At 45.3% G+C, this 18,382-nt stretch overlaps 1 protein-coding gene across 1 annotated transcript; it reads right to left on the bottom strand.

Moving 5' to 3' along the window:
* Positions 1-5,986: 5,986 nt before the first annotated feature.
* Positions 5,987-17,408, bottom strand: LOC112070141 (oocyte zinc finger protein XlCOF6-like). The gene is made up of 3 exons (XM_024137560.2): positions 17,127-17,408; positions 13,636-14,085; positions 5,987-8,178 (listed from the first exon to the last, which is right to left on the bottom strand). The coding sequence occupies exons 1-3, from the start codon at positions 17,290-17,292 to the stop codon at positions 6,326-6,328; spliced, it is 2,469 nt and encodes an 822-aa protein (XP_023993328.2). The 5' UTR covers positions 17,293-17,408; the 3' UTR covers positions 5,987-6,325.
* Between the last annotated feature and the right edge of the window lie 974 nt (positions 17,409-18,382).

Raw genomic sequence — 18,382 nt, 5'->3', positions numbered from 1 at the left:
TGCCAATTGCACATTCCCTCAAAACTTGAGACATCTGTGGCATTGTTTTTGCGTGACAAAACTGCATATTTTAAAGTGGCCTTTTTTGTCCCCAGCACAAGGTGCACCTGTGTAATGATCGTACTGTTTAATCAGCTTCTTGATATGCCACACCTGTCAGGTGGATGGATTATATTGACAAAGGAGAAATGCTCACTAACAGGGATGTAAACAAATTTGTGCACAACATTTGAGAGAAATAAGCTTTTTGTGCGTATGGAACATTTTCAGGGATTTTTTATTTCAGTGCATGAAACGACACTACATTTAGATTTTTGTTCAGTATATATGGCTGTGGTCCGGTGCCTTATTTCCTACAATACTGTCCATCAACAGGCGGTAGGTACCCTAGCGTTTAAGAGGCTAACGGAGGGTTCCAATCCCAAGAAGTGAGTGGTTGCTGCTATCAAATCCTAGATGCCATACCTGCTGTCCTGCCCTTAACCCCCCATAACAACTGCTTCACACCTCTATATACAATGCATTCAGACCCCCTTGTCTTTTCCACATTGTTACGTTACAGCCTTATTCTAAAATGATTTTTTTTTAATTCCCCCCCTCATCAATCTACACACAATACCCCATAATGACATCACAATATTCCAGAATAAAAAAGCAAAAACTGGTTTTTAGAAATTTTTATCAAATTGATTACAAATAAATGAAAATATCACATTTACATAAGTATTCAGACCCTTTATTCAGCACTTTGTTGAAGCACCTTTGGCAGCGATTACAGCCTTGAGTCTTCTTGGGTATGACGCTACAAGCTTGGCACACCTGTATTTGGGGAGTTTCTCCCATTCTTCTCTGCAGATCCTCTCAAGCTCTGTCAGGTTGGATGGGGACCGTCGCTGCACAGCTTTTTTCAGGTCTCTCTAGAGATGTTAGATCGGGTTCAAGTCCGGGCTCTGGCTGGGCCACTCAAGGACATTTAGAGACTTATCCCGAAGACACTCCTGCGTTATCTTGGCTGAGTGCTTAGGTTCGTTGTCCTGTTGGAAGGTGATCCTTCGCCCCAGTCTGAGATTGTGAGCATTCTGGATTAGGTTTTCATCAAGGATCTCTCTGTATTTTTCTCCGTTCATCTTTCCCTTCATCCTTGATCCCAGTCCCTGCCTCTGAAAAACATCCCCACAGCATGATGCTGCCACCAACATGCTTCACCGTAGCGATGGTGCCAGGTTTCCTCCAGACGTGACGATTGACATTCAGGCCAAAGAGTTCAATATTTGTTTCATCAGAGAATCTTGTTTCTCATGGTCTGAGAGTCTTTAGGTGCCTTTTGGCAAACTCCAAGCGGGCCGTCATGTGCCTTTTACTGAGGAGTGGCTTCCATCTGGCCACTTTACCATAAAGGCCTGATTGGTGGAGTGCTGCAGAGATGGTTGTCCTTCTGGAAGGTTCTCCCATCTCCACAGAGGAACTCTGGAGCTCTGTTAGAGTGACCATCCGGTTCTTGGTCACCTCCCTGGCCAAGACCCTTCTCCCCCGATTTCTCAGTCTGGCCAGGGGGCCAGCTCTAGGAAGAGTCTTGTGGTTCCAAACTTATTCCATTTAAGAATGATGGAGGCCACTGTGTTCTTGGGGACCTTCAATGCTTCTACTTGTTTTTGGAACTCTTCCCCAGATCTGTGTCTCGGAGCTCTACGGACAATTCCTTCGACCTCATGGCTTGGTTTTTGCTCTGACATGCACTGTCAACTGTGGGACCTTATATAGACAGGTGTGTGCCTTTCCAAATCATGTCCAATCAATTGAATTTACCACAGGTGGACTCATCAAATTGTAGAAACATCTGATGATCAATGGAAACAGGATGCACCTGAGCTCAATTTCGAGTCTCATAGCAAAGGGTCTGAATACTTATGTAAATAAGGTATCTGTTTTTTATTTTTCATGAATTTGCAAAAATAATTATAATATTTAAGTAAAAATATTTATATATTTTTTTTGCTTTGTCATTATGGGGTATCGTGTGTAGATTGATAAGTAAAAAGTTAAAGGGTCTGAATACTTTCTGAATGCGTCTCTTTAGGAGGGGTTGACATGGAAACGGGAGTTGAATTTGGAACTGTACAATTGGACAATAAAGGAATCTTAATCTGTAGTGTTTGATCATCATTCAAACCAAATAAACGTGTTTTACAAAAGTAAATCCAAGGTCGGCTCCCGTCTTTTGGGGCCCTGAGAGATTTGGTTGGGGTGCCCCCCACCTCGCGGTAAAACATCTGAGTACCCCCCTGATGGTGAAGAGAAATATATGTTTAAAAATGTATTTCCTGCTGTTCTACACATTTTGCCATGGGGTGGAGAGATTTTTTTTCTTGCAGTTTTACAGCTAATTTCCTGCAATTCTACACATTTTGTAATTTTTTTATTTGTAATTGTCACGCCCTGGCCTTAGTTATCTTTGTTTTCTTTATTATTTTAGTTAGGTCAGGGTGTGACATGGGGGATGTATGTGTTTTGTATTGTCTAGGGTTTTTGTATGTTTATGGGGCAGTGTCTAGTCTAGGTGTATGTATGTCTAGGTTGCCTAGATTGGTTCTCAATTAGAGACAGCTGTCTATCGTTGTCTCTGATTGGGAGCCATATTTAGGCAACCATAGTCATTAGGTAGTTTGTGGGTGTGATTGTCTATGTCTATGTTGCATGTTAGCACTTAGTTTGTATAGCTTCACGTTCGTCGGTTTATTGTTTTGATTTGTTTGTATAGTGTTCTTCGTTTTCGTCTTTATTAAAGTAAAGATGTATTGCTATCACGCTGCGCCTTGGTCCTCCTCTCTTTCACTTTACGACGATCGTGACAGAATCACCCACCAAAATTGGACCAAGCAGCGTGAAAGGAGGGAACAGCGCTTTGTGGAGGAATGGACCCGGGAAAAGGATGGGTGGAGAACAACCTGGGAAGAGATAGACAGGTGGGCGATCGATCCAGAGAAAGTGCCGGAGCCCGCCTGGGATTCGCTGGAGCAGTGCGAGGAGGGTTACAGGATAATGGAGTTGGAGAAAGGAGCACGACGGCGCGGTAGGAAGCCCTCGAGGAAACGCCAAAAGTTTCTTGGGGAGGGGCACATGGGGAGTGTGGCGAGTTCAGATAGGAGACCTGCGTCAACTTCCCGTGCTTACCGTGAGGAGCCGAAGAAGGAACCAGAGCCAGTCGGGCTGATATTGGAGGTGAGCAATGGGAATGATACAGAGACTGTTAAGGATTTAATGGGGAGTTTGGAGGAGAGTGAAATGAGGGAGCTGCTGTGTTGGTGCTTGAGGCACAACATCCACCCGACAGAGCGTGTGCGGGATGTGATGTTACCTGAGTCAGCTCTCCATACTCGTCCTGAGGTGCGTGCTAACCGGCTGGGAATGACAGTGCCAGTCCCACGAACCAGGCCTCCTGTGCGCCTCCCTAGTCCTGCACCTCCTGTAGCAGCCCCACGTACTAGCTCTCCTGTGGCAGCCCCTCGTACCAGTCCTCCGGTTCCGGTACCACGCACCAGGCCTATAGTGCACCTCGACAGTCCAATACGCCCTGTTCCACTTCCACGCACTAGCCTTGAGGTGCGTGTCCCCAGCCCGGTACCACCAGTTCCGGCACCACGCACCAAGCCTCCTGTGCGTCTCCAGAGCCCTGTGCGCCCTGTTCCTGCTCCCCGCGCTAGCCTTGAGGTGCGTGTCCCCAGCCCGGTACCACCAGTTCCGTCACCACGTACCAGGCCTATAGTGCACCTCGGCAGTCCAGGACGCCCTGTTCCTCTTCCCCGCACTCGCCCTGAGGTGCGTGTCCTCGGCCCAGTACCACCAGTGCCAACACCACGCACCAAGCTTCCTGTGCGTCTCCAGAGTCCAGTACGCCCTGTTCATCCTCCCCGCACTAGCCCTGAGGTGCGTGTCCCCAGCCCGGTGCCACCAGTTCCGGCACCACGCACCAGGCCTACTGTGCGCCTCAGCCGGCCGGAGTCTGCCGTCTGCCCAGCGCCGTCTGAGCTACCCGTCTGCCCAGCGCCGTCTGAGCTACCCGTCTGCCCAGCGCCGCCTGCGCTGCCCGTCTGCCAAGCGCCATCTGAGCCGTCCGTCTGCCCAGCGCCGCCTGCGCCGCCCGTCTGCCCAGCGCCGTCTGAACCGCCCGTTTGTCCTTGGAGCCGTCAAAGGCCGCCCGTCAGTCAGGAGCACGCCAGAGCCGCCCGTTCAGTCAGGAGCCGCCAGAGCCGCCCGCCAGTCAGGAGCCGCCAGTGCCGCCCGTCAGCCAGGAGCCGCCAGACCCAGCCGCCAGTCAGCCAGACTGCCAGAGCCGCACAGCTGCCGAGCAGCCGCCAGTCAGCCAGGACCTGCCAGAGCCGCCAGTCAAGCCAGGACCTGCCAAGAGCCGCCAGTCAGCCAGACCTGCCAGGACCGTCAGTCAGCCAGGCACTGTGCCAGAGCCGGTCCAGTCAGCGCAGACCTCCAGAGCCGTCTGTCAGCCAGGAACCTGCCAGAAGCCGTTCAGGCAGCCAGACCTGCACAGCCGTCAGTCAGCCAGGACCTGCCAGAAGTCGTGTCAGCTCAGCGCAGACCTGCCAGAGTCCTCAGTCAGCCAGGACCTGCCAGAGTCGTCAGTCAGCCAGGACCTGCCAGAGTCGTCAGTCAGCCAGGACCTGCCAGAGTCGTCAGTCAGCCAGGACCTGCCAGAGTCGTCAGTCAGCCAGGACCTGCCAGAGTCGTCAGTCAGCCAGGACCTTGCGCAGAGCCCTCCAGTCATGAGCTGCCCTCCAGTCATGAGCTGCCCTCCAGTCATGAGCTGCCCCTCAGTCCGGAGCTGCCCCTCCAGTCCGGAGCTGCCCCTCAGTGCCCCTCAGTCGGAAGCTGCCCCGCCTCAGTCCGGAGCTGCCCCTCAGTCCGGAGCTGCCCCTCAGTCCGGAGCTGCCCCTCAGTCCGGAGCTGCCCCTCAGTCCGGAGCTGCCCCTCAGTCCGGAGCTGCCCCTCCGTCCAGTGGTGCCCTCTAGGATAGTCTTCAGTCCGGGACTCGCTGTAAGGGTCCTCGCTCCAGAGGCGCCACCAAAGCAGGTAGTGACTATGGTGGAGTGGGGGCCACGTCCCGCACCCGAGCCGCCGCCGTAAGAAGGCCCACCCGGACCCTCCCCTTCTATGTCAGGTTTTGCGGCCAGAGTCCGCACCTTTGGGGGGGGGTATTGTCACGCCCTGGCCTTAGTTATCTTTGTTTTCTTTATTATTTTAGTTAGGTCAGGGTGTGACATGGGGGATGTATGTGTTTTGTATTGTCTAGGGMTTTTTGTATGTTTATGGGGCAYTGTRTAGTCTAGGTGTATGTATGTCTATGGTTGCCTAGATTGGTTCTCAATTAGAGACAGCTGTCTATCGTTGTCTCTGATTGGGAGCCATATTTAGGCAACCATAGTCATTAGGTAGTTTGTGGGTGATTGTCTATGTCTATGTTGCATGTTAGCACTTAGTTTGTATAGCTTCACGTTCGTCGGTTTATTGTTTTGATTTGTTTGTATAGTGATCTTCGTTTTCGTCTTTATTAAAGTAAAGATGTATTGCTATCACGCTGCGCCTTGGTCCTCCTCTCTTTCACTTTACGACGATCGTGACAGTAATTTAACCTTATTTAACCTTTATTTAAGGTTAGTCAGTTAAGAACAAATTCTTATTTACAATTATGGCCTAGGAACAGTGGGTTAATTGCCTTATTCAGGGGCAGAAGGACAGATTTTTACCTTGTCAGCTCAGGGATTCGATCTAGCAACCTTTTGGTTACTGGCCCAATGCTCTAACCACTAGGGTTCTGCCCTTAACCCCCCTGCCCTGCCACCCCCCTGCCGTAATGACTTATTCCATGTTAATATGGGCCCCTGGGCACATTCCCTGCCCGGTCGGTATTCAGCAGTGATTACTACTAAGGTTAGATAGCTGGTTAGACTAACTTCCAATCTAAAAATTGTTAGCCGACATCGCTAATTGAGTGACTGTCAGTGACAAACAAACTGCTGATGCACAACCAAATGTCTGAATTGGACCTGGTGTATTCTACTATTCTGAGCCTTAATAGTAAGTTGAGAACCAGACTGAGCTCCTAAGATATTGTCAAACCACGTCAAGAGGCAGTCAATGAACTGGGAGTAGCTGGAGATGGACTTGACCTCCAGGCAAGCAACCAGAGCCATGTCGTCTGCATATTTGATGAGGGCCATAACTCACTGTTGCTTCCTAAGAGATTTGTCCACATCCTGCCTTTTTATTCACTTACCTGACAAACAATCTCTTTGTCCTAATGCTCTCCACTCTTTCAGTTTCTGTCCTGTTTTCTTCCTTTGTGGATTTTATCCACATGCCTCAGCAGATGAGACTTCTGAGTGAATCTTTTACCACAGACAGAGCAGCCATGTGGTTTCTCTCCTGTGTGAGTCAGTATATGCCTCCTTAGGTCCGCCTTCTGAATGAAGCTTTTCCCACAGTCACCACACCTGTATGGTTTCTCTCCTGTGTGAGTCCGTATGTGTTCAATTAGGTGCCCCTTCTCATTGAAGTTTTCCCCACAGTCTCCACATCGAAATGAATTATCTCTGGTGTGAGTTTGTATATGCGTGGTTAAGTTCCCCCTCTGATTGAAGCTTTTCCCACAGTCACCACAACAAAATGAATTATCTCTGGTGTGAGTCCGTAAATGCATGTTTAGGTTCCCCCTTTGATTGAAGCTTTTCCCACAGTCACCACAGCTAAATGGTTTCTCTCCTGTGTGAGACAATATATGTATCTTAAGGGACCCTTTATGCCTGAAGCTTTTCCCACAGTCTCCACAGATAAAAGGTTTCTCTCCTGTGTGAGTCCGTATATGCATGGTTAAGACCTCCTTGCGATTAAAGCTTTTCCCGCAATCTCCACAGCTAAATGGTTTCTCTCCTGTGTGAGTCAGTTTATGCATGGTTAGGTGCCGCTTGAGCCCAAAGCTTTTCCCGCATTCTCCACAGCTAAAAGGTTTCTCTCCTATGTGAGTCAGTTTATGAATACTTAGGTTCCCCTTCTGACTGAAGCTTTTCCCACAGTCACCACAGCTAAAAGGTTTCTCACCTGTGTGAGTCAGTTGATGCACGGAAAGGTGTCCCTTCTTATTGAAGCTTTTCCCACAGTCACCACAGCTAAATGGTTTCTCTCCTGTGTGAGTCCGTATATGATCCGTTAGTGTCTTCTTGAGACTGAAGCTTTTCCCACAGTCACCACAGCTAAATGGTTTCTCTCCTGTGTGAGTCAGTACATGTTCGGTTAGGTTCCCTTTCTGAGTGAATCTTTTCCCACAGTCACCACAGCTGAATGGTTTCTCTCCTGTGTGAATCCTTAAGTGCTTGGAAAGATAGCCTTTGTATTTGAAGGTCTTTCCACAAACAGGGCAGGTGCAGGGTTTCCCACTGTGACAGCGTCGGACATGGGCCTTCAGTTTACAGGTGGAGTTGTAGCGTTTTTGGCAGGAACTACATTCACTGGGTCTCTTACTGAAGAGAGTCATATGTCTCTGCAGGTCAGCTTTCAGAGCAAATGTTTCACCACAGTCACGGCAGTGGTGAGTTTTTCTAGATGTGGTGCTGGGTTTGGAACAGTGTTTCTCTAATGGTGGGCTGGGATCCAATGGTGGACTGGGATCCAATGGTGGACTGGGATCCAATGGTGGACTGGGATCCAATGGTGGGCTGGGATCCAATGGTGGACTGGGATCCAATGGTGGGCTGCTGTCAAGTCCTACTGTGTCGCTGCTTACAGCTGAACTGTGGCTGGAGGCATTGCTGTCATTATCTGGAAGGTCAAGACCATTTAAGTGGGTCACATGGACAAAAGGTTTCAGATCCACTGGTTTAGAGTGACTCTCTCTGTTCTCCACAGTCTGGGTTTGGGGAAGAGTCAAGGACCAAAGTGGGTCCTCCTGATCACGTTCACTTTTTACACAAGGAGGAGTGAAATTGAACTCTACGATATCAGCCTCCAGAACTTGAAGCTGCTCTTCCTCCTGACTGGTCCTGACTTCCTCCTGTTCCTCTTTAATCTGTGTGGTCTCTGGGTCCTTCTGACCCAGACTGGGGCTCCACTCCTGCTCACAGTGCTGCTGCTCAGGGGGAACCTCCTCTTCAGAGACAGAGAGCTGCAGGGAGTCTGAAGGGAGGGAGAGGAGGAGCAGACGTTATTTATAACAGAATTTGGAATCACTCACGAATTATAGATCTCTATGACTTTTAATTTCATGTCTGATCAGAACAGGGATCAGGCGGATGTCCAGGTTAAGGAGGGTTCAATGGGAAGAGATGTCCCGGTTAAGGAGGGTTCAATGGGAAGAGATGTCCAGGTTAAGGAGGGTTTAGTAGAAGGAGATGTCCAGTTTAAGGGGGGTTAAATAGAAAGAGATGTCCAGGTTAAGGAGGGTTTAATGGGAAGAGATGTCCAGGTTAAGGGGGGGTTTAATGGGAAGAGATGTCCAGGTTAAGGAGGGTTTAATGGGAAGAGATGTCCAGGTTAAGGGGGAGGTAAATAGAAAGAGATGTCCAGGTTAAGGAGGGTTTAATGGGAAGAGATGTCCAGGTTAAGGAGGGTTCAATGGGAAGAGATGTCCAGGTTAAGGGGGAGGTAAATAGAAAGAGATGTCCAGGTTAAGGAGGGTTCAATGGGAAGAGATGTCCAGGTTAAGGGGGAGGTAAATAGAAAGAGATGTCCAGGTTAAGGGGGGGTTTAATGGGAAGAGATGTCAAGGTTAAGGGGGAGGTAAATAGAAAGAGATGTCCAGGTTAAGGAGGGTTTCATGGAAGGAGATGTCAAGGTTAAGAGGGGTTTAATGGAAAGAAAGGTTAAGGTGGGTTTAGTTGAAGGAAACGGCTAACATCGCTAACCAGCTTGCTAACTGCCCATTCATTCTTAATGCAAATGCTAACGCTAACGGGAGTGTGTGAGCTAGCTAACGCTTTAGATCCACTATAAGCGGCGCGTTGCTATGCCAGCAACATCGCGTTCTACCAGCGACAGAGGAGCGTGTTATTTTGAGAACGGAGCAGAGGGGAAAAAACTTCGCTATTCTAATTTCCTCTAGTGTACCATAATCATCCGTTATGTGTCAGTACAATAGCTTTGGTCCAGTTTTTAGCAAGTACTCTTATATTGTTGGTAGTGGCTGTACTAAATCAGGGTTCACGAACTGGCAGCCCACGGTGTCAAATTTGACCCGCGGGAGGTTTTATTTGGGCCCCCCCCAAAAAGTTTTTTGTGTAGATTATTTGTTGGACATTGAAGACTGTAAAAACACCAGGAAATCAGCTCCAAGTGATTCAAATCTGTTCCCAAGTATTTCCAACGCATAACAGAAAGACAGGTGATCATATACAAATGTAAGCAAAGTCTGAAATGATTATGTTTTAAGTCAAATATTATAACTGTTTGGGCTTCTTATTTGCAATTATGTTCCGGCTCCCATCTGCTCAAGATAAAGATCAGCCCGCGGCTTAATCTAGCTGATGATCCCTGTACTAAAGGATCCTCTAATTACACATGCTGCTTTTGTTTACATCGGGAACATTGTCAACGTAACCTAGAGTTTCTACTAGCTAGTATCTTCTTGACTTCATCAAGTTTAGTAAAATAGCCAGTGGTGTCTAGTGGAGACTATAATGCAACCTAAATTAACTTTATTTCTCATTATTTAAATTCACAAGATAGAATGAAGGTGCCTGTCAGCCTTCCAAAATTGAACGTCATTGATTCTTCAGCTTGGACGCTGCCATTGGGCGTGGCGTGACGCAACATTAGCTTTCATCAGCTTTCATTGAGGGGTTTGATTAATCCTGTCTGTGCGCCCGTGTAGGTGTGTTTTGCTTCCGCAGAAAGTTGATCGCATATGATTTGGAACTGGGCTTTCTCCCTGGGTTGAGCTCAGGTTCCCTGTTCAAATTCCATGGCTAAATTGGCTCAAAACAAAAGTGACGTAATTAAACACGTGTAGTAATGAGTAGGATTCTGTGTTTTCCCATGCAGAAGTGATTGGTTTTGATTAAAAACGGGTTATCTTCCTTCAAAAAATGGAAAATACTAAGAAAATTCAAACATTTATTTGACGGTAAAGAGATGTTGTATGTTTCTGGACGATGCGTCATGCTACCTTGTTGACAACATGATCAAGCAGCACAAATTACTGTTCCATTTGATAAGGGATCTCCTCCCTCCTCGCTTTCGACCGAAGACGTGTGGGCCTCTGACCTATGCACTACGGCTCAGCATAATCCCATTGATTTCAAAGGAAGCGTTCCCTCAATGGCTGATGTCTACACGGCAAACGCGGGGACGCCCGATGGCTGTAGTGTAGCAGGGCCACAACGAGCTCAACACAATATAATTATTTACAGATTCTACTTGGCTCCAAACCCACAAGATAAAGATCTCTTGGAACTGAAGTTAAGTTGCACGCTTAAAAAAAACAGAACAGCAAAGGTATGTGACATCAGAAGGACAAGTAGCAGGAGAGGGAAAATGTAGTGGCCGTCAGGAGAGAAATAAAAAGGGGAAGACACATTTCAATTGAATGCATTTAGTTGTACAACTGACTAGGTATCCCTCCCCTTTTCCAGAAAGCACATTTCTCATATCTGCTCTGCTCAAAGATATTTCTAACTAACTTAACCCTAAGATAGTTCACCTGTGTCGTTTACAGTGGGAGCTAGTGATGCCGGAGTCATATAGATCCATGACATCGCAATACACAATGGGTGGAACAGTGTGGAGGTTGTGTGTGTGTGTGTGTGTGTGTGTGTGTGTGTGTGTGTGTGTGTGTGGCTGGGTTAATACGTTATGGCGTCTGTCAGTTGAGGTGGTGTAGGAGGAGCGTAATTGAATGTCTTTCATTATTTTTAAAGCCCTTTTTTACATCAGCAGATGTCACAAAGTGCTATACAGAAACCCAACCTAAAACCCCAAACAGCATGCAGATGTAGTAGCACGGTGGCTAGGAAAAATTCCCTAGAAAGGCAGGAACCTAGGAAGAAATCTAGAGAAGAACCAGGCTCTGAGGGGTGGCCAGTCCTCTTCTGGCTGTGCCGGGTAGAGATTATAAGAATACATGGCCATTTAAGGCCAGATTGTTCTTCAAGATGTTCAAACGTTCATAGATGGCCACCAGGGTCAAATAATAATCAGTGGTTGTACCTCAGGAGTACCTCAGTAGCTCAGGAGTAAATGTCAGTTGGCTTTTCATAGCCGAGCATTCAGAGGTTGAGACAGCAGGTGCGGTAGAGAGAGTGAGGGAGTCAAACAGCACGTCTGGGACAAGATAGCACATCCGGTGAACAGGTCAGGGTTCCCTAGCCGCAGGCAGAACAGTTGAAACTGGAGCAGCAGCACAACCAGGTGGACTGGGACATCCATGAGTCATCAGGCCAGGTAGTCCTGAGGCATGACCCTAGGGCTCAGGTCCTCCGGGAGGGAGAGGGAGAGAGAATTAGAGGGAGCATACTTAAATTCACACAGGACACCAGATAAGACAGGAGAATTACACCAGATAAAACAGACTGACCCTAGCCCCCTAGGCACATAGACTATTTTAGCATAGATACTGGAGAATGAGACAGGGGTGGGTCGGGGGACACTGTGGCCCCGTCCGACGATACCCCCAGACAGGCCCAACGACTAGTCTGGGTTTCTCTTTCTGTCTGTGGTATACTCACAGAGTTTCTAAACCCAGAGGCGCAACATCACAAGACTTCTGGGAACGCTTGCGAAACAGACCAAGCAGGGGTTTGAGAAGTGAACAATTCTTCCTTAGTTGTACATTTTCTTGAAATCTAAAGGCACAACCTAGATTCGAGCCAACGTCTTAAGTAGTTGAACATGTTATTACTCCAACCTCGTGAAAGTGACAAACTGACAAGTTTTCATTATAGTCAAAAACAACTTTATATCGAAGGAGTGCCTTTGATTGGACGGCCTGCACACGCGCAGTTCGGCACGAGACGACCGTTAGAAACACGTCATTGGCTCTACGGGTGAGCTTAGCTAGCCAACGTCACCTACAAGTGTGATCGGGGATTTCTATTGGAGAAGCAGTTTCTGCCTATCTTCATACTGTACTGTTTTTGGTATGCTCTTGCTGGGGTCCTACACTGAACATCCCGGGAATGTTGACTGCTGATAGGCTTACATAATAATGACTGGTGTGACCTTGACCAATAAGAACTAAAGGAAATTGGTGGTCCTCTTATGGGAGACTAACATGATGACCACACTGCCCACTTTGTGTGCGCGAGCGTTGCAAAAATAAATGTATACATACATGTTACTCAATCATTTCACCCACACTGCTCTCGCGCATCTGGGTAGCCAGGCGCTACAATATAACTATTTTTACGCTTCATGCACTCCAAGTCCCGCCTCTCCCATTTCCTCAGTGGTTTTTAAGAGCATATACCCACGTTGGAGATTGAAAGATGAACTGAGGTCCACACTCCAGTCCAGTTGGTGATGGTAACACACCTTAAAGTTGGTTGCCAACCGCCATATAAAGTCCACAGACAAAGACGACTGAAGGAGGAGAGATTACTAGAAACTAACTAGCGTTACCCTTTTATCTGTGGATTAATTGTCAGAGTAGAGAACACATGATTTTGTGTGACTCAAAATGGGTCAAAATTCTACAAAGATCCAGAAAAAAGGTTGTTTTAACAACAACTATTTTGAAAACCTTAGAAACTTTACTTTCATATCACCGTAGCACAGGAGGCTGCTGAGGGGAGGACGGCTCATAATAATGTCCGGAACGGAGCAAATGGAATGGCATCAAACACATGGAAAGCATGATTTATTTGATATTCCACTAATTCCGCTTCAGCCATTACCACGAGTCCATCCTCCCCAATTAAGGTGCCACCACCCTCCTGTGCACCGCAAAATAATTTTACAAATATAAAAAGATACACTCACTGTGTATTGTTTTAACACATTACCACAGAGGTGTTTTGAGTTGCACGTTACCCTGAATTACGACACTTCCTGCGCTAATGGAAACTCGGGAGGGAACACAAAAAAAGAAACTCTGTGTAAATCTGTTTTAAAAACAGGAAGTGTATCTCTTGTATTTGTAAAGGTATTTTTGGATGATAATTAAGTTGAGTGTTCAAAGGTTTACAAAATTGTATCATAATCAAGGATCAAGTGTTTTCTAGATAAAACGTTTAACACTTGACCAAATCATCATCCTCAGCTAATCAAAATGGATATTGAATAACTCCCATGAAGCACTGGAGTCAGAAGTGCAAAATAAAGACCAACTTTCCGGGAAAGTTCAAATATAATTTTACTCAACATTCGTGACAGGCAGGGGACATATAGGTTTTTGTAATTGGAAAAATGTGAAGCTGCTGTCTAAGTCCCCCCTTAACCTGGAAATCTCTTTCTATTAAACCCTAGGTTGTCCAAGCAAGGGAAAGCATTGACATGTCGGGGCTATTAATCATCCATTCAAGGTAAAAGTAAAAAATAAATAAAAATGCTTACATTTTTTTTAAATGGTGATCACAAACAATAAACAGTTTATTAATTTACTAGAACTATTGCTGACTATCAGTAGATCTACATACGAACCTATTCTACATAGTTTTATCTCTGGTGTGATCCGCAGCAGTCTCCGTAGCAGATCATTCTCCTCCTGGTACTCTGCTATAGTTTCCTCAACCGCACCAAAAATCTCCACAGCAGCAGATGCCGTTAAACATTCATTTAAAAACACACAGAACAACTGTAGTTTAGATGTTTTCAGTGGACTGAGAGTTGGGTATTCAGCTCGTACGGCTTCTTGACATGGGTCCTCCTGATCACATTCACTTTTCACACAGGAAGGAGTGGATATGGAGTCTTTGGTATCAAAGTACCCTTGAATCTGCTCTTCCTCTTGACTGGTCCTGACTTCCTCCTGTTCCTCTTTAATCTGTGTGGTCTCTGGGTCCTCCTGTCCCAGACTGGGGCTCCACTCCTGCTCACAATGCTGCTGCTCAGGGGGAACCTCCTCTTCAGAGACAGAGAGCTGCAGGGAGTCTGAAGGGAGGGAGAGGAGGACCACAGGTTACCTATATAGACATTAGACATGCCTGAGTGCACAATGCCAATTTCAAAATGCTTTTGTTGACTCAGACAATTTTTTAAAGATATATTTTTTAATAACTTTCCTATACGAAAAAAAACAGATATACAAACATTGACATTCACTGTAGTGTTGAATGGAATCACAAATGTAGAGGAACAAAACATCACATATTCAGAAAAAAATAAAATTTCTACTAGTAGTACTAGGTGGTCCATATTAGAGATCGACCGATTAATCGGCATGGCCAATTAATTAGGGCCGATTTCAAGTTTTCATAACAATCGATAATCGTAATTTTTGGACGCCGATTATATGTTTTTTAAAATCTGCATATTTAAAAGAAATTCATGTTAGCAGGCAATATTAACTAGGGAAATTGTGTCACTTCTCTTGCGTTCTGTGCAAGCAGAGTCGGGGTATATGCAGCAGTTTGGGCCGCCTGGCTCGTTGCGAACTGTGTGAAGACCATTTCTTCCTAACAAAGACCGTAATTAATTTGCCAGAATTTTACATAAATATGACATAACATTGAAGGTTGTAAAATGTAACAGCAATTTTCAGACTTAGGGTTGCCACCCGTTCGATAAAATACGGAACGGTTCTGTATTTCACTGAAAGAATAAACATTTTGTTTTCGAAATTATAGGTTCCGGATTTGACCATATTAATGACCTAAGGCTCATATTTCTGTGTGTGTATTATATTATAATTAAGTCTCAGATTTGATATTTGATAGAGCAGTCTGACTGCGCGGTGGTAGGCAGCAGCAGGCTCGTAAGCATATACCTGATAACATTATGTGTGTCCTGGGGGGGGGGGGGGGGGACAGTCAGCATATACCTGATAACATTATGTGGTCCTAGGGGGGGGAGACATTCAGCATATACCTGATAACATTATGTGGGTCCTGGGGGAGGACATTCAGCATATACCTGGTAACATTATGTGGGTCCTAGGGGGGACATTCATCATTACCTGGTAACCTAGGACCACAATGTTATCAGGTATATGCTGAATGTCCCCCCCAGACCCACTTAATGTTATCAGGTATATGCTGTATGTCTCCCCCCCCCCCCCCCCCCACCTAGGACCCACATAATGTTATCAGGTATATGTGAATGTCCCCCCCCCCCCCCCCACCTAGGCCACATAATGTTATCAGGTATTTGTTGAATGCCCCCCCCCCAGGACACATAATGTTACCAGGTATATGCTGAATGTCCCCCCCCCCCACCTAGGACCCACATAATGTTTCAGGTATATGATGAATGTCCCCCCTAGGACCCACATAATGTTATCAGGTATATGATGAATGTCTCCCGCTAGGACCCACATAATGTTTCAGGTATATGATGAATGTCCTCCCCCGGACCACATAATGTTATCAGGTATATGATGAATGTCTCCCCCCAGCGACCACATCATGTTATCAGGTATATGATGAATGTCCTCCCTAGGCCCATATACAGGTACAGGAGTTCCGGGATGTGGGCTTGTGCCTTTGAAGTCCAGAGTGGACCAACTTAAACTTAATCATATGTTTGACATATTAAATGATTGTGCACCAGGTTACATGAAAAACCACATTGATATGGTCTATAAAACCAACACAGTCACAATACCAGAGCTAGTGTTATGTCTTGTAAAATCCCCAGAGTAATGAGTACTGCGAGGAGCACGTCTTTCTATACAGGCATTTGTCTATGGAACAGCCTTCCCTTGGAGATCAAACAAAGACTAAGTAGAAATATCTTTAAAAAGTAGACAAAGGTTTACATTTGGACAAGGTTGTCTAAGAGAAAACACTCAACTGCGACCTTGTGACCCCTACTGCTGGTCAGGTGTATTTATTTGAATCAAATCAAATCACATTTGATTGGTCACATTAATGTTATTGCAGGTGTAGCGCGAGACAGAGAGAGAGACCCACAATGCCTGTATAACACATTTAAAAAACGAATTACTGCAAAGTTGCCTAGGGGCTAGATGCACGGCTGCCCTGTCTATCTGCGCCATTTTCTATATAGGTATGATAGGTATGTGCAATTAATAGATTGTTTTAATGTGAAATTAATATGGTTGATTTTTAAGGTTTAGGGAGAAGGTGTAGTGAATAGTGCCCCTTTTTAGGATGTCAATATAAATGAATGTATTTATGGTTGTTTGTAATTTTGTCTGGCCTTTTAATCATTGTGTGTGTTATTGTTTTTACCATTGAGGACCACTTCGGGAAACAAGCGTTTTAATTAATACTTTTAAAAGTGAGATACTATGGGTCCACATTGTACATGTCAGTTACCCCCAAAATAAATTCAATTCAATGCAATGTAGTTAAACAAAAAATAAATATAGAGTGGAGTACAGCACAGAGTAGCAGCAGATCATCAACCCAGTTATGAAGGGGGACTGGACCATATATCCAGTATCGGCTGCCATATTTTTTTAAACAATGGACTTCTATTGGAGGTATTGTATAGAATCTTTTCCATGTGTATTACATTCCCTAAATCCCATAATCACATTTCAAAAGGTAGATAGTTTCCTATTTCCAAATTCGCAATATGAGCCGTTTGGCTAACAAGAGTACAGAGCGAGACAGCCTTCCCTTCCTGGTTATTCCCATCAACTGAATCAATCAGACCGGTCTGTGGGTCTGGGCCTGGCTATATCTCTATCTTTAGATAAGTAATCAAATATGCAGACAACTATTGAATCATACATAACAATTGTTAATTGTTTCAATGGTTTATTACATCTTGTAGGCTACACATTCGCAGCTAAAAGCGTAATTGATGTATAGACCAATAGAGCAACATGGAGGGAACAATTACTAGCTACAGTAGCTAGCTAGCCATCCAGATAGGTAGATAAATAATCAAAAGTAAAACATTTAAATACAATGTTTTAAAAATGGTTCAAATTGTGATTTTGTCTAACCAGTTTATTAATTCAGTAGAACTATAGCTAGCTACCAGTATATCTAAATACGAACCTATTCTACATAGAGGTATCACCGGTGTCCTCCGCAGAAGTCTCCGTAGCCGATCATTCTCCTCCTGGTACTCCACTACCGTTTTCTCAACTGCCCCGAAAATCTCCACAGCAGCCGCCGATAAACGCTCATTTAAAAACACACGCAACGACTGTAGTTTAGACATATTTTAGAGGACAGAGTTGGGTAGCCTATTTAGGTCAGTCAGTAAGTCTTTGTTTACTCCACAAAAAAAGGGTGTTTGAAATCAAAACATTTTCATCCAATCCTGAAGCTAGCCACAATAAGGATGTACCACAATAGTGGAATTTCCGGTTCGCATTCAAAATAAAAGTCCCCCATTTGAAACTGATCCAAACGGATGGAAATAGTGAAATGATACCGTATTTGCACTAGATAATTGTCAACAAGGTTAGAATGTTGTTATATAACTTAAAAATGAATACAATAATTATAATTGGACAAACAGTAAATAAAAATGTGACATGTAAAGTGTTGGTCCCATGTTTCTTGAGCTGAAACAAAAGATCCCATGTAGTGTACCTTTTAAAAAAAGGTTGGGGCGTGGATCAGAATACCAGTCAGTATCTGGTGTGACCACCATGTACCTCATGCAGAGTGACACATATCCTTTGCATAGAGTTGATCAGGCTGTTGATTGTGGCATGTGGAATGTTGTCCCACTCCTCTTCCATGGCTGTGCGAAGTCGCTGGATATTTCTGGGAACTGTAACACGCTGTCGTACACGTCAATCCAGAGCATCCCAAACATGCTTAAAACCTTTTGTCAATAGGGGGTGCTGTTAGCACTTCTTCTTTTTTTGCGTCTCCAAATTAAACTTCCTCGTACTCAATTCTTGCTCGTACAATATGCATATTATTATTACTATTGGATAGAAAACAATCTCTAGTTTCTAAAACCGTTTGAATTTTGTCTGTGGGTGAACCAGAACTCCATCTACAGCGAAATTCCTGACATGACTTGCGGAGGTCTGAAAACTAGGCTCTGATCTGGGTTCAGTTTAAAAGTCTGTGTATATCCTATGGCTGGAAATGAACTGCACCCGCCTTCCCCTGGATGTCAGTAACCAATGAGAAGTGGAATGGGTGATGTTATTCCGTATTTATGTGGAAAAATGTAATAGTGTTTGATCACCATGTTTGCAGGCACTGGTCTGGCTGCAACGCACACTATATGTCTAGTAACGTTAATTTAAAAAATCTAACACAGCGATTGCATTAAGAACTAATTTATC

The sequence above is a fragment of the Salvelinus sp. IW2-2015 genome, unplaced genomic scaffold (genome assembly GCF_002910315.2).
Source record: "Salvelinus sp. IW2-2015 unplaced genomic scaffold, ASM291031v2 Un_scaffold1234, whole genome shotgun sequence".
Classification (NCBI taxonomy): Eukaryota; Metazoa; Chordata; class Actinopteri; order Salmoniformes; family Salmonidae; genus Salvelinus; species Salvelinus sp. IW2-2015.
This window is presented reverse-complemented; position numbering and strand designations above follow the sequence as displayed.